Source organism: Siphateles boraxobius, unplaced genomic scaffold (assembly GCF_051911475.1).
Source record: "Siphateles boraxobius isolate OS27281-9 unplaced genomic scaffold, OSU_SipBor_1 77, whole genome shotgun sequence".
NCBI classification, from domain to species: Eukaryota; Metazoa; Chordata; class Actinopteri; order Cypriniformes; family Leuciscidae; genus Siphateles; species Siphateles boraxobius.
Window position 1 is genome coordinate 14,006,837 of NW_027509205.1, and position 16,428 is coordinate 14,023,264.

At 36.4% G+C, this 16,428-nt stretch overlaps 1 protein-coding gene across 1 annotated transcript in view; it reads right to left on the reverse strand.

The window, feature by feature from the left end:
- Positions 1-16,428, reverse strand: part of dgkaa (diacylglycerol kinase, alpha a) — a 33,199-nt gene that overhangs the window by 1,668 nt on the left and 15,103 nt on the right. Inside the window, exons 2-22 of the mRNA XM_077218502.1 lie at positions 16,282-16,380; positions 13,530-13,606; positions 10,947-11,076; positions 9,849-9,923; positions 9,707-9,756; positions 9,513-9,587; positions 9,139-9,255; positions 6,445-6,562; positions 6,131-6,219; positions 5,124-5,243; positions 4,808-4,906; positions 4,041-4,127; positions 3,856-3,929; positions 3,701-3,775; positions 3,393-3,478; positions 3,204-3,293; positions 2,961-3,121; positions 2,723-2,787; positions 1,692-1,782; positions 1,146-1,323; positions 303-420 (exon numbers count right to left, since the gene is read on the reverse strand). Of these exons, the coding sequence (XP_077074617.1) occupies positions 303-420; positions 1,146-1,323; positions 1,692-1,782; positions 2,723-2,787; positions 2,961-3,121; positions 3,204-3,293; positions 3,393-3,478; positions 3,701-3,775; positions 3,856-3,929; positions 4,041-4,127; positions 4,808-4,906; positions 5,124-5,243; positions 6,131-6,219; positions 6,445-6,562; positions 9,139-9,255; positions 9,513-9,587; positions 9,707-9,756; positions 9,849-9,923; positions 10,947-11,076; positions 13,530-13,606; positions 16,282-16,357 (2,051 nt within the window). The 5' untranslated portion in view covers positions 16,358-16,380. The remainder of the gene's footprint in view (positions 1-302; positions 421-1,145; positions 1,324-1,691; positions 1,783-2,722; positions 2,788-2,960; positions 3,122-3,203; positions 3,294-3,392; positions 3,479-3,700; positions 3,776-3,855; positions 3,930-4,040; positions 4,128-4,807; positions 4,907-5,123; positions 5,244-6,130; positions 6,220-6,444; positions 6,563-9,138; positions 9,256-9,512; positions 9,588-9,706; positions 9,757-9,848; positions 9,924-10,946; positions 11,077-13,529; positions 13,607-16,281; positions 16,381-16,428) is intronic.

The window sequence follows — 16,428 nt, forward strand, 5'->3', positions numbered from 1 at the left end:
CACTTAGGTAACATTTTTAGAAACAAAAACAATGAGTGAATGATATAATGCACAATTGCTTGGGGTGACTAAACACATATTCATACATCACAAGAGTGGTTAACAATGAAAAATGACAAAAGAATTAATGGGATGCAAATTGAATATTTTACTTTTGAATAAAATGCGAATGAGTATGTAAATGCAGGGAATGCAGACTGACAGTGATGAACATGTCTGAGCACGTCTTGACTTGTTTGTGCTAGTAAGAGCTTATTTAAAGACATCCATAGCTGACAATTGTTTGTAACCGTTTGACTCACCTGATGGTAATCTGAGATGTTTTGGCAAGCCGAACTGCGCTCTTCAGCCCTGTGTATATCTGTCCCATCTCAATGGCTCCTTCCAATCCCACCAACTCCACACGTTTATCGCTCATGTCTGTTTGGAGACAGTCTGTTGAGTGTTTTGGATAACCTTCATATCACTGCCCCTATTATGCTTTTTCGGAAATGACCATTTATGTCATGTAATATAGCTGCTTGTGAATGTAAAAGGTCTGTGAAGTTTCAAAGATCAAAATGCACAATAAATGGAGTTATTGACGCCCCAAAGAAATAAATGATTCTGAACTGCCTGAAACAAGTCATCAGTCATTCCAGTCTTACTTCCTGCACAAACCAAGGTAGGTTTACAACAATTTTGCACAATGCCAGCCTATGGTCTTCAGTTGTAGATGAGGCCTGGAAGAGTTTGGTTAGTGTTGTCAACATGTCGTTAAGACACTATTTTCTGGGCTGTGAAAGCAAATCCACATTGCGTGCACTTCCAAAGGATGAGGAATTCAAACGGTAATCATTACTGTTCGTATCATTGTGTATACAAGTGCTGAGAAAGCCTCTGGAGCTCAAATTCAGATATGGTAATGAGTGTTTTGTTTCCGACACGCTGTACACCAATCACATCAGACTGGGTCATCTAACCAATCAGAGTAGAGTAGGCTCTCAGAAAGAAGGTTAAAAAATGTGATGCTGCAGTGTATTATGAAGTGTTTTTTGACCTTGGATGCATGTAAACATATAGCACGAGACATTCAATACAAAATTAGGAACATTTAAATGAATGTTCGTGTATATAATGTATAACGTGTATATAATGAAACGTACCTTGCAGGCTCACTTTTAAGACTTCAGGGTCTACTATGACCTCAGGCATGTCATGGTCCGCTCTTTCACTTTTTTTGGCTTCACCCCACAGGTTCGAGCCACCGTGCATGCTGGGAATGTTGAGGACGGCAATTCCCTCCAGAGAAAGACAACTGAGATCCAACTGGGTCCCGCAACACTGGATAAGGCCAGACAGAGGCAATGAGGTCGGTTCCGTTGCTTTTTCCATTTTAAAAATTATTTCAAGGCGAATACGTGCATAATCAGATTTTTAAGTAATGAATTGCATTTGCAACATATTCTGAATGAATGCCCCTGATCTGGTAGATTAAAATGGGCCTGGCTTGAGCTCTGACAGACGACTAATACCAAAAGCAGGTCAGTATCAGGTGTTATCACTCTAATGCCCTTACTGTGCTCATGCTTTTTAGATGATGCTTTTTGATGGGCTTTCAGCACAAGGGAAAAAGGGACAAGGTGTAGCTGGAATGATCAATAACCTCTTTGAACTCTCATGGGAGTGTGATCTTCTTCTTTTTTTCTTACCTCAATGGTGAGACACTCCTTGAGTTTTTTACAAGATGCTGAGATTGTCTCAGAAGTGGCAAATTCAAAATACCACAGTTTGTTCTTCATCCTGAAAGAAAGATATATATATATATATATATGCATGAAGAGGAAGCCACAAACTCATGCAGACCTTTTTAGAGAAAAAAAAAATCTGTAGTTTTTTTTTATAGTTTATGTTTTTTGGTCATATGGTTCCACTCAAATTACATTGGATGCTGCTAAGGCAAACTTCTTTTTAAAAAAAGAACATAAAGTAAAAAATCAGACTATTACATGTATACACAATTACATGTGAATACATGTTAAATCTTAAATCTTTTAAAATCTTAGTGTTTTATGCTATAAGTAAAACAGTAATATTGTGAAATATTATAACAATTTTAAATAACTGTTTTCTATTTGAATATATTTTAAAATTAAATTTATTCCTGTGATAACAAAGCTGAATATTCAGCATCATTACTATTCTATTATGCTGATTTGGTGCTCAAGAAATATTTATTATGTATTATGATTAATGTTAAAAATGGTTGTACTACTTAATATTTTTGTGGAAACATTTTCAGGATTCTGTGATGAAAAGAAAGTTCAACAGAACAGCATTTTTTTTAAAGAATTTTTTTTTAAACAATGTAATGGTTGTTACTGTCACTTTTGAGTAATTTGAATTTGCCCTTGCTGAACAAAGGCATATATATATATACAATTTTTTTCTAGAAAATCACTTGATTTATAACAACCTTAAACCTACAATGTTTTCACTAACTTTTTAAAGAATTGTAATTGATAAAATTTACATCAGATCCACGGTTCAGAACCAATGTGCATTTTAATGGACATTAGACATACGTCATGTTTACAACCACAGCATAATTATAAAAAGCCAAGACTGAGCTATTTTCATATATCATAACTACTAAAATTAGGTGATGGATTTTGTGTATATTGTTAATATTATTTTTAAGAAAATATTGTAAAGAAATAGATTTAGTGTGTGACATGCTCACCTGCTGTTAAACTTCTGTGGATGTTTCTCCCTCATGGTGTGGAAGCGGTGAGCAATGGAGGCGTCCTGTTCCAGACACAGCCAACACAGAGAGAATAATCAAGTCTTTTTTTCCTTTTCTTTTACAAATATAATTATATTGGCAGGAAAAGCACAGAAAGAAAATGTGGGTTTTGAAACTACCTAAAAGGTAATGTATTAGATGATTTCAGATGAATGCTGTACTGTATGTGTCTTACCACTCCAATGGAGAAATAGTTGTTGATGATTTCGTAGGGAACAGGATCACCTCTCTCCTGACTGTCCTCCAGTGTCACCCGTACGCTCCAGCGATCCATCTGCACCACAGAACTGCCCTCAATGTCCTTCAGGATCCGGCCCAGATCCATCCCGTCATAACCTACAGCATCATAACCGTGAGAGACACTATATATAGACATATAGGCACATGTTCAAGTTTCAAATTCAGCTTCTGTCCTCACCTCCGCCCCATCGAAGACAGCGTGCAAGATCATTTCCTGTGCCAAGAGGAAGCACGGCCACTGGGGGGCGCACTGGCAGGTTGGCTTTATCTTTGAGGAATTGAAAAGAACGGTTTGTTGAAAGTGAAATGAGAGCATAACACATTCACTGTGAGTACCACAGGAAGTATGTTTGATTTAGTTTCCAACCTATAGCGTCCAGGATCCAGCCCACAGTGCCATCACCTCCACAAACTAATATTCTAAAGTTCGGCAGATCTCTGAAGAAACATAACCTGGGTTGGAAACAGAAGATCATATAGATTACCACTTTGAGCTTCTACAAGCTTCAGTTCATTTAAGACCATCCACATCTATAAAACTAAAATGTGGATGATATCATGCATTTTTCATCTTTAGTCCATTTTTAATAGTTTTGTTTTCCACAAGCTCAACCCAGCGGATGCAGGGCACAAATAAATATTTATGTATGCTAAAAATGGTAGTGAAATCCTTACCCTGGACCTGGACCCCCGCTGGAAAGGTTATAAACCTGCCGAGGATTCAACAAGTATTGGAATTTCCGAAGGATTCTGTAAAAACACAAATTTAGTGATTAAAAATAGTGAAATACACATATTTGACACAAATTGGCAATTAGAAGTATTCTCACCTTTCTCCCTGTTTACCGCCGCTTTTAGGATTCACAAACACCAAAAGAGGATGAGTGTCAGGAATTGGGTTTATCTGTTTGGGGACAGAAAGCTGTGTTTTAGTTGCATTGCCATCATTCAGTACCTCTTGTCTCTGCATGGTAAGATAGCAGAAACATAAAAGACTGTCCATGCTGTGTCTTACCTGTAGTACCTGTCCATCAGGTGTAGTGTTGTGGTCACTGTCATCAGCTGAAAATGCGCAGCTGTTCTTTACGCAGTTTTGCCTCTCCTATGTGAGGAAACAAAGAACAAAAGGTACAATGGAGAATCACAAATAATCTGTGTTTAATGTTTTCTATGTAAGCCGATATTTAATCTTTTAACTATCTTCATGTTTTTAGTATAATCAAATGGTGTTGTTGTGCTTTTGTGCAGCCACGGAGCTTTGCAGGTAATATTTATTATCTAAACCAGGAACATATTTTGAATCAATTTTTGGAAGGCTTGGAATTCGCTAGCAGTCTAGCACAGTAGTTCTCCACCTTTTTTTGCCTTTTGAACCTTTTTGCCCCCACTGTTCAACACAATATTCAAATGAACCCTATGTAATAAAATATTATCAGAATTATATTATATCAAATTAGAATAATATATATTATTAATCTATATACACTGATGAGCCAAAACATTATGACCAGTTAAATGTGTACAGAAAATCATTGATCATTTCTCCTGGTCAGCAGTGGTGAGAATATACCAACAGTGGTCCGAGGAGGGAGAAACCCCAAGCCCCTTGGATGTTTGTTGAGGCTCCCACATTTGCCGCGGCCCCTGGTTAAAAACCACTGGGCTAGCATTAAACTAATTAAATAAGAAGTAAATGAGTGTATTTTGCTGTTTAGTACAGTTGCGAATCCTGCAACTTGCATCCATGGAATTTTCTTCCAGAGAGACTTTTGTTTGTATTACCTTGATGACGGGATAAATTGCCCATGGCGGTAATATATGATCTCTGAAAGGGCCACAATCACATTCGAAGGGTTCCTGGGTTGCACACTCATCGTGTCTCTAAATTAGGACAGTAAAAAGTAATGAAAAATTATGAGTCAGAGTGAATATGAAAAACTGACCTACTTTATGATGCAAATCCTACTTCTGATATTGAGAGAGATATTTTATTAACAGTGTTTTTTTTTTAACCTAAATGCACTTTAATCTCTTATCATGTTATGGTTTTCAGTAACTGTATAATGTACAGTAGCTTTTCAGAAAGTCCAAATCTCACCAATGAGTGACACCAGACACAGCGTTTCCCAGTAAGGCCGTGCAAACTCTTGATCTTCTTCTGACACCGGTCACACTTCCCAGAATCACAGTTTCCGCTCACCCAGTCATGGGTCGCAATCTGCATACAAACAAATGAGATGCGCATATGCCGTTTACATTTCCAGTGTCCACTTGATGGCAGTACTAAAGAAAGAAGCTGATAGGAGACGCTTGAGAAGGGTTCCTTCTCCGCTAGGCCCAATATGTCGGATTTACGATAAAAGGACCTTAGTGAGACTGCCTCATCACAGGACCTGGATAATATTCACAGTTGAAAAAAACGGTGACTTAAGAAATAAGCCGGTGATTTAAGAAAATTTACTGGCAATTTTTTTTTTTACAAGCCATGAAACATCAAGAGCAAAGAGTGACTGTTCTTTGTTTTTTCTCGATTGATTAACATTAAAAACACTGACAGCATCAGCAATATTAGGTTGCTGTCACTTTAAGAGCTAATACACAGATCCAATATATTGTTATGCATTTCATTTCACAACTGTTTACGTTCACTTAAGACATAACTGACTATGTTTACAAGGATACTTGCCAGGACGGGCAATGACATCATTTAGTTTGAATATGTCTGATCAAGAGCAAGACGACATGAAAGAGAACTCAACTCAGTATTCGAAATGGGCTCAAGTACACATCTGAGACATGGATATTTGGGCGCACGCTTCTGATGTTTGCGCACAGTAGCGAACTGAGTTCTCTTTCATTTCTTCTTGAGCTTTCAAATGGCAAGGCTTAAACTTTCGTGACAATGCGGCACCCCTCAACTGTCCCGAGCGACGTTCATGTTCTCACATTTAGGCATGGATAGAATTCATTAACAAATTACACTCGCCAGTTGGCCAGTAACATAAGTCCTAGATGTACTTATATGTAATTTACAGTTATTATGTCATACACTCCTTGGATGTTAAACATTATTGGTTTTAAGTTAAATTAAAAAATTGTTCTTACCCCTGTCTCTTTCTTTGACATCACATATGTGCGGGTGCAAGCAGCCGGGTTTTTATTGGCACACCGGCCATGGACTGTGTATTTGCAGCCTGTGTATGATAGCAAATGGTTGTCATACCAAACTGATCAGAACTAAACATATGATTCACTAGGTATATAAACCACAATACACATTGGATTTCTGGACTGTATCTTGACAATTTTAGCATTTTAGTTGTTACAATTAAACATTTTATTGGCAGTCTGGAAATATTGATTACATTTGCAAAACTATCTGTGAACCTTTCTTGCAAATTACCCAGAAATCCACTCACAGGTGCAGCAGAGACCCTGTTTGCGGAGCCCCAGCAACATATTCTGACAGACGTTGCAGTACACAGGCTTGTTGAAATGTTTCATCCTCCACAGGTGCTGGCCGTCTCTCTGGGTCATCTTGGGAAAGCGGAAAAATGTCATGTTAGGGAACAGGTTATGTTTTTCTTGATAATCTAAATCAAATATGTTTTTATGAGGCTAATGCTTTCCATTCTTTGATGTGCATCTAACCAGAGTGTTACTGTAGATACAAGGTAAAAATGGTAAAGAAACAGCTATGACATATATAGCCCCATGACAAGGAAAAGTTTACCCAAAAATAGAAATTCTGTCATAATTCACTCACTCTCATGTCATTTCAAACCTGCATGACTGACTTTCTTCTGTGGAGCAAAAATGTTGAAAAAAACAAAACAAAATCACACTTTAAAAGTGTATACAATGATAGTTAAAAAAATTACATCAAAAACACTATAAACATATTCCTTATGACTTTTTCCAGGTCTTCCGAATTGAAGTCATTATTCAATGATATTATGAAGTGAAGTATCATGAGCGAAATCCAGTCATTTCAATAGGAATCTGTACGATTGACAATTTCACGTGAGGGCGAAAGTTTTCCCCACACAGATTTCACAACATGCAAAACATGCAACATTTTTGCTTTCTGCAAAATTTCACTATAAGTCACGATTCCTGAACAATTTGTGATTCATGAACTAATCTGTTTGATTTGTGAATAGGATCATTTGGTTTAATGAAAAGAATCGGCTCATTTATTCACAGATTCGGTTCTTGAGTTCAACTCACTGAACTAGTCGTAGCTTACTCTGGATGGAACATTTTGTAAATCTTTACTCAATGCTATCGTATGACTTCAAAAGACTTGAATTAAAGCACATGAGTCACATGAACTACTCAGATGCTTTTTGGTGTTTTTTGCCATTTTGTATCTTAAGATGAAAAGTGCTCATCTACTAAAGGAACAGATGACGACATAACCGTAAATAAAATGATAATCAGTGGAAAGTATTTTTTTTGACCACTTTCAGTGACTCACACAAGAGTCGTCTTGTTTATTTCACAATGCTTCCTTATTTTACACTGGCAATTTTATTCATTTTTTTTTATGAATTCAGCGGCCAGCTGGAGGTGGTTAGGGTGGGCAAAGGACACTGACTCATGCAGTCACATCAGAGAATTATTAATAATTCATTTTATTATTGGTTTGTATGACTCAGGAGGGAACTTCAGGAGGCTGAACAGGAGGTCAGAAACTGTAGCCCACACAGCCAAGCTGTAACTGTGCCCAGTGGCTCAGCATAGCCCTCGTGCGTTGCTTGGGCAGGTAGAAATAGCACACGGGGAAGTCCCTGGTTTTGATACATGGTTAAGCATGACCATGCTACAAAGCTCTGGATCACAAATGCAAGACAGTCTGGAATATGATTTTAGGATTACTAAATTCATGTTAGCCCTTCTGTGAATAAAACAATCTATAAGATTTATGAGTAGCTGACTGTGACCGTTGGCCTTAACAACAAATTTCTTGTAATCGTAACTTCCGCATTGACTGTGCATGTGGTTTAACTGTGAATTACACTTATATTCATTTCTAGTGTAAAAGTGACATTTAGAATTTAAGGGTTGAACATTGGTTTGTATTATATTAAGATGCATTTAGTCGTGGCGGTTAACTCTGTGGCTTGTCTCCTGGTCATGCACTTGCACAGTGCGGACAGACAGAGGAGTCTTGGTGTGAAGTGTGAAGGCAGCGACTGCTCTGGCATTACTTGCTGGATGCCAGCTTGACCTTGCATTTTAAAGCTGTCAAGTGGCTTGTGTGGAAAGATGCATGTTAGGGATATTCTGAATATATACCTTCTTTAGATGCATGCTTATTTTAGTGAGATGTTATGTAAAGTAGATCCTATGCATGGCGTGCTAATGAGAAGCAAGGGATTTCTTTTTTGCATAGCACACTGCTAGTATGTTTTTGCTTCCTTCTGGTTGGGAACCACCACAGGCATGTGCTGCAATATTTAGAGTAATAGAAAAATCAAAATGAGTTTATCACTGACAAATTCTTGAAGTTTTAAATTATATTAAATTAAAATAAAAAATATTGCTAATGTGATTTGGTTGCGCATATAGGCGGGTACATGCATGCAAGCTTGTGTTAGAAGTGTCACTGTTGCAGCAGGGTTGAAATAAATTAATTAAACATGATCCTTTAGAAAACATTTGAATATGATGATAAATAAAATTAAACATAATAACTAAAATAAAATAACAAATTTAAATAATAAAAATGTAAATTAAATTAAATATAAAATGAAAAATACTGCTGGTGTTCATGTGGTCATGCATATAAATGTGTGCGTGCATGCAAGCAAGCATGTGTTAGAAGTGTCACTGACTCACTGTTGCTTAAACCAGTGCAAAGTCAGCAGGCCTTTGTTACGCTATTGTGAGGCTGATAGACACAACAGAATCGGATGTGTCCTCGGATAGAAAGAGCGCAATAAATGCTCACATCAACTAAATTTTTGCATTGTTTTCTCTGTTCCCTTTTGCCACTCCTTCTGAGAAGTGTAATCTGAGGAATAGTCTTGTACACTCCAAAAATAGCACCGCAGCTCTATGACTTTGCATCTTAAACTGTGTGAGAATCTGTACTTGTGTTTTCCTACCTTCAGTCCCAGTAAAACCAGTAGCGGGACGTTATTCATCCCCCCCTCCACCCATTCCTGTAATGACACCGTTCCACTGCTATCTGCGTCAATCGCTGTCATCATATCCTTCAGCACCTGAGAACAATCACAATGTGTATTTCTGTTGTAACATGTACATGATGTAACTAAATGTTCACCTCAAGGAATCATTTGAATCATAGGGAACAACATTATGCAAATATCTTCCCTTTTGCGACAAGTTGATTCATGATATAAGAGAGGAATGTCTCTTCAACAGGGTGTGTTTAAGATGGAAAAAGTCATGTCGAGTACATAGGCATTTCACTTCTTCTTGGCAAATGTTACACACACACAAACAAAATACAACTCACAGGCCTCAGTTCAGACACATCCCAACCAAGGTAATCTGCTGCATGCATCATCTGGGCAATAATGCGGTCCACTTCCTGTTTCACGGAAACATGACTGGTTACCGATATTACCAAAAGATTTAATTTGAGCACGATGATTTAGTTACATAATGAGGAATTGGTAGTGGATTATATTTCAAGCTAAGACCACCCACCGAACTGTCCAGAACACCATTGCCATCTCTGTCATAGAGTCTAAAGGCAACTGTGAAGGGAAAAACATGGGCACGTATTGCAAAGTTGTCAACACTCATTAAATATTTGAAGTAGCAATTTTTTGTTTTTTTTGAGATTTACATTCAAGTTTGTCCCTGGGCTGCCCATCTTCCAGGAGAGAGAAATAACAGGATACATCCTTCAGAAAGACTTCCCCTTAGAAAGAAACAAAGATATATATTCACAATACAAGAAATTGTTTATTTCATTGGTTTGATTAATTTAAACAGGGCTTTTTAAGCGTTGTTAAAATAAATAATTATTTTTATAGAGTAAAAGAATAAGGTTTCACTTTATTTAAAGGTGACGTAGTCAAGTACTGAGTAATATTAATTAACTACATGTACTTGTTATAGAGTTACGGTTATGGTTAAGGTTTGGTTTAGGGTTAGTTACTTTTAATTCTGCATAATTTACTGTTATTACTATAGTAAGTACATGTAGTAATGTGTACCTACGTCACCTTAAAATAAAGTGTTACCAAGAATAATTCCTAATGTGACAGTTCATTTTTCAAAATGAACTAATAGCATTAAAAATTCATTTAAAAATCAAACTATGATAAAAATGGTTCAAATAAATAAACATGATTCCCAGTAATGCAACGAATTCTGTTGATTCACTTACATATTTGTTTATACACGTACAGTATCATCCAAAAGTTTGGTGTCAGTAAGATTTTCTTATTTTTTATCTAATCAAAACTACACTAAAGAGTAATATTGTGAAATATGATTACAATTTCAAATAATGGTTTTCTATTTTTTATATATTTTAATTTATCATTTTAATGATGACAAAAGGGAAATTTCAGCATCATTACTCCAGTCTTCAGTGTCACGATATCCATCAGAAATCATTCTAATATGCTGATTAGCTCCTTAAGAAACGGCTTAATATTTTTGTGTTTTAATTTAAAACATTATAAATATATGTTTATTTATTTAATTAAAAACATCCTTGCTGAATCTCTCTCTCTCTCTCTCTCTCTCTCTCTCTCTCCCTCTCTCCCTCTATTCCTTATTCCTTATATGACCTTCTAAGGTCATAGGGCTGGAGCATATCCCAGTTTCTCAGACCAGAGGCAGGGGAAAGCACCCTGGACAGATGGCCAGTCCAGCCTTGCTGAATAACAGTTATTACATAAATGGTACATATACAAGCCTATACATGACCCACTGTTTTCATCCGATTTTGCCGATTCTGAGTTCTGGAAGGATTTGAATAGCCGCTGGCACAGATTTGTTGGGAAGTCCTCCACCTCTAAATATGTCTTCAGGAAGAGCCGGAAACCTTCCTCATCAATGCACTGAGAATATGAAGAAGATAAATCATTATGAACAATAAAAGATGAGTGTTCTACATTAAAGGCTTTTATGCATTTAAGGGACACAGAACACATACAAAAATATAAACAAACAATTCACACACATAGTGTTTTGAATAAATCATTGCGCTTTTTAATAATGTATATTTTGGTGATCATTCAGAAGGTACACATTATTGGAAACTTATAAAGTCATAAAATGATCTGTAAACCTCTCAAGGGGATGTAATTGAGATCCAATTAGATTCTGCACTACAAACCTAATCCTAGTTCTACTAACAGTGCCTGCTGTTCCTGTCCTAGTTCTTAACACAGAAAAAAAAAACAAGATGTATTCAAACTTAAAATGCCTCAGGATACTGCTGCTCTATCTAGAGAAAAAAAAAAGGAAAACCAAGGCTATGTTATGCTATGTCACATACTCTCCTCATTTTGACATACAGTACATAAAATTTCCATGACATAATTCAGTGTTAACTTTGTTTTAGTCCCCCAAAACAAGCAAGATATAAAGCTCAGAATGAGACAAACACATACTTTACTGAAACAAATCTCTAATACATTGATTTAAAGTGTTTGAGAGCCAAGTCAGCACACAGTCAGCTGAAAAACTAGTGCACAGATCAGGTATGCTGAGCAAATCTTTGTCATATGAGCATGTCTGAATAGCAAATCTTTTAGTGCTACAATTCCACGACTTCTGGGCAAAGTCTTCCCGTTTTACATTCCTATTGTTTATCTATTTCAAATGTCATAAGAACCATTAAACGTAGGGTTAGGACGCATAGCTTTTTATGCTCTGGACAAGGATGAACAGTTTATTGATCCTTAAGACAAAAAAATCTAAAAATAAAAATAATAATAATAAAAGTTTGCATATATTTGCAAATGTTTGGTGTGTCATATTTGATACATCAGGCTTTTATGGCCAATATAGTATGATATAGTGAGAATATGGAGCTCAAACTTAAAGACGAAAACAACTGTTTTATACAAAGGCCCAAACTGAGCAAAAATATGCAAGTTGGCGCAGATGATGTTATCTATATGGCCAAAAATTAAGATGCATGCATATAAATTGTCACTGTATCTCCCAATAATGTTTTAGTAAGATGATATTTTAATGCTTGAAAGTTTTATGATCAAAACTCTGTAGTTTTTATTGTAAGGAGCAAAACATAATTCAATGCAATATTTTGATGATGATTTCACAAACGCCTATTGTATCATATTCGATTCTTACTCATATTAGATTTAAACTATCAATCAGAGGCATGCCGATGAATGTGTAACCGTTTTTCTTCAGTAAGGTTTTAACCATGTTACTAATTTAAAGGGGTGGTGTAATACCCTTTTCACAAGATGTAAAATAAATCTCTAATATCCCCAGAGTGTGTATGTGAAGTTTTAGCTCAAAATTCCCCACATATATTTTTATATAGCATGTTAAAATTTTCGTGTGTCCTTTTAAATGCATATGAGCTCTTGCTCCTGGCACAGAGGGCGGACCTACAACAACTTGTGTACTTAGCAGCTTCGATTACCTTACACTGACATGCATTGAAAATTTCCAAAACTTTTAGCCTATTATGTTCAAACCGGAACCAGAAAGATGGAGAGACTCAAGAAGAAGTGACAACATGTAGACAACATTTCTGAATGGTTAGTTGATGAATTTATGTAGCTTTTAAGTAGTTATCTTCTAGTCATTGATTAGCATATTCTGTCTTGATTATCTATAAATCGTGTTCAGGGGGCGGGGTTTATGTAAATTCTAGGGTTGGTGATGTCACTAACTCGGGAGGAATGTGGTGTAGTCCCTACCAGCCGTTTGTTGTAGTCCTTAAAAAACAATTTCTTTCAAAGAAAATATCTCCCTTTGCTTTGAACTTTGAGCATCATAACTTTGCAGATGTTGTTAATGCACAAACAGCAATATTACGCACTAACTAAAGTTAGAAAATTTAAATCATAATCAATCACCCCTTTAATGGCCTTAGAAATTCATAATTTTATTATTATTTTTTTATTTTTTTTGCCTACAAGGTGAAAAAACGTGTGAAAGATCCCTACAATAGTATAACGAGCTAATTTGACTCTGGTCACCCAGATACCTTAGTAAACACAGAGCAACACTGTAAAATATCACTGAGAACCACAGAAAAATAATGTCCTGGCAACCACCCACAACACCTTAAAATCATGGCAGCAAGTTTTGTGTGGGGAAACGCCACTAAAATCCGTACTGAGGTAAACACAACACTCACTGACTAAGCAGGCACATTGAATCGTCCAGCGGATGAGTTTTGATATGCTTAACCAGACGTGAAGGGATTCACATTACAGAGATGGATGGGTCTGTTCATGGGTAATTGGACTAAGATGCTGGAAAAGCAGAGCGCTGACAGTTGGCCCCTGGCAGCCAGTTCACTCACCTCTCCATGTCTGTACTTGGCTAACCTGCCATCTGCATTGAATTCCTTTAACACATCTTTTACTTTTAGACTGCAGTCTGCAGAGAGATAGAAAGGGCGAGAGGGAGGGGGCAGAGAAGAGAAAAAAATGGACAAGATGTCCATTTTTACTCACAATGAACCACAGACATCACACATTTTAATGAACTATATCTGCATCACCTCTGCATGATAAATAAGCTAAGCAGAAACTCAGCACATACTTAGGCAAATAACTACAACACCTTACTGTATTAAAATCCCTCAATCATGCATGAGACGCATGGATGGAGTAACCAAAGTTTGGCTGCTTAGCATGAGCCTGTTAGCCCATGCTGGTGAGATGCTGTAACTTCAGGACATGACTGCAAAAACTATATTACTTTATTGATCGCCATTCAAAAAATGCTGTCAAATTATTTCTTTCATGCACATTTTTTAAATGCAGAATTTTAAATAAAAATATATTATAGTTTGTAAATGTATATTGAGCTCTCTGGGAATTCAACCCATGACCTTGGCAGTGCTAGCTCCACATACTACCAAACGGGGTAGGGCTGCCAACTTTGGAGTTTAGTTTGGAGTGAGAATTGTGGAAAGGGGGGAAGTAAAAAAAAAAAAAAACAAAAAAAAAAAACATTGAACCACAATAAGTGTATTGTGATGATCAAAACAACTGAACCGAATTGTATTAAGTTTAGTGACAACATGTACAATGTTTGCATGGTACAATGACTGGTAGGCTACTGTTTTTATTTACACAAATTTCTTGATTTGAATTCAATTCAATTCTTGTGATTTGATTCCGATCTTGATTCAATATCAATTAATTTGGATAAATATTAGGCATTTATAGTACCTATAATACCTATCTTGATAATTTTTCTCAAGAAAAAAAAAATCTCTCACCTAATGCTGTAAACTTTTAAGAGCCATGTCAGCTGGTATTATTATTAACAGTTAAAAATTGTAACTCAAATTAAATATAATACGCTTTTTATTATAATAAAAACGTTATAATATTTAATGATATATAAAGTAAAGGTAAAATAAGTAAAACTATAATAAATAAGTAATATAGTGCACATATTTAGCAAAATACTCCTCTCTATAGCTAATTATTTTAGCAATCTAATGTGCTATGGTCATTAAATGGCTTTCCTGAGGTAAATGTAACGTTATGTGATAATATCACATAACGTTACATATAATATATAATTATATAATACATATAATATATAATATATAATTCTGCATTTAAAAAATGTGCATGAAAGAAATAATTTGACAGAATTTTTTGAATGGAATTATAGGCCTGTTGTTGTCCAGCTATTTCACTGACCTCTTTCCGCGGTTGAATAACACTGATTGATCGATATTATGTATTAGGCATATACATTTTGGTAAGTTGTACTGTATCTTTCAACATATCTATTGTTAATTCGTGTTTATTAATTAGTAGTAAAGCGTCAGAGATGATCAGTTCTGGGCCGCTTGAACTAAGGCGCTACAGCGATCTGTCACGTCACTAGTAACAAGTGCCAAAACGGGATTTATTGTTTGATTTCGTAATAAAATTGACAGAATTTCAGAGCTGAGAATTTGTTTCATATCAAAAGTAACCTGCTCTTGCTTTTTTCCTTTTTCAACTTTCTTTAGTGTTTAATGTGCTGTTTTATCTGCAAAGTTACAAAGTACAAAATCCACTCTAAAGGGAGTAATTATCTATAAGCACTTTCTCTCCCTGTAAGGCCTCTATTATAGTCTTGAGGGGACATATGTGTCACAATATCCCTCATTTAAATAATTACTGCCCAAGGTATATATAAAAAAAAAGGCCTGATTGAGTTGCGTTAGGCCCTGTCCCAAATGGCACCCTAAACACTCGCGGCCGGTCTTCCTACGAGTCCACACTTTCGTGACGTAACACCGCTTTGACTGTCGTGTAGAAGTCTGCTGCGTCAGTGCGTGCTCGGCGAAAGTGCGCATCGGGGGCACATATCGACCGCAAAGGGGGCGCTCACGAGCACCCTTCTTTAACCTAAAATGACAAATGGGACACCCTACGGTCTCACAGACTTAACCGCCTTAGTAGTGTGATATGGTAAGGGGCGTGACATTTACGAAACCAACTTGATTGACATTTACGAAACCAACACACTGGTGCACCCGACCAATCAGACCACATTGTGCTTTTCGGAAGGAGGGGCTTCATAGAGAGAAGCACAAAACAAAGCGTTACTGACAGACTGGGATGAGAGGTGCTGCAACAATGTAAAATATGTACAAAATTATGTGTTTTTTGAACATTCAAGCATTAAAACTATTCTATTAGACCCCCAAAAACAAAATCTAGACTTTGTAAAAGGGGATAATATGGCCTCTTTAAATTAGAGATGTTAGTGAGAAAAGTAATGTTAATTTTTATCAAAGTGAATTTTCTTTTTAATAATCATTTTAGTGACATTATAAATATTTGAATGTTATCAATCAAATCAAATCCAGTCAAATCCGTCTTTTCCACCACTAGTAGCATGTATAAAATATTTAAGCAAGTTAAAAACTGTAAGTAAACCGGGCTCACAGACGTCTTGGATGCACACGACTGGCATGTTTTTTTGACCCTTAGAATACAGTGTCATTTCGCACTTAAGAATTGAGAGTGACTCATGGTTTGTAATGATGCCGAGCATTTAGTGAGAGTGGGAGGGATGTGTGGGCATCACAGACTCACAGTCAATGTACTGCTGAAGCTGGATGAAGTCTATGGGCCTCAGCTCTCTATCATCTGACTCGCCCGGGTCTGACATCACGCCAGAGCCTCTGAATAACACTGAAAGAGGGAAAGAGAAAGGTTGGTGAGAGGTATACAGACAGATTA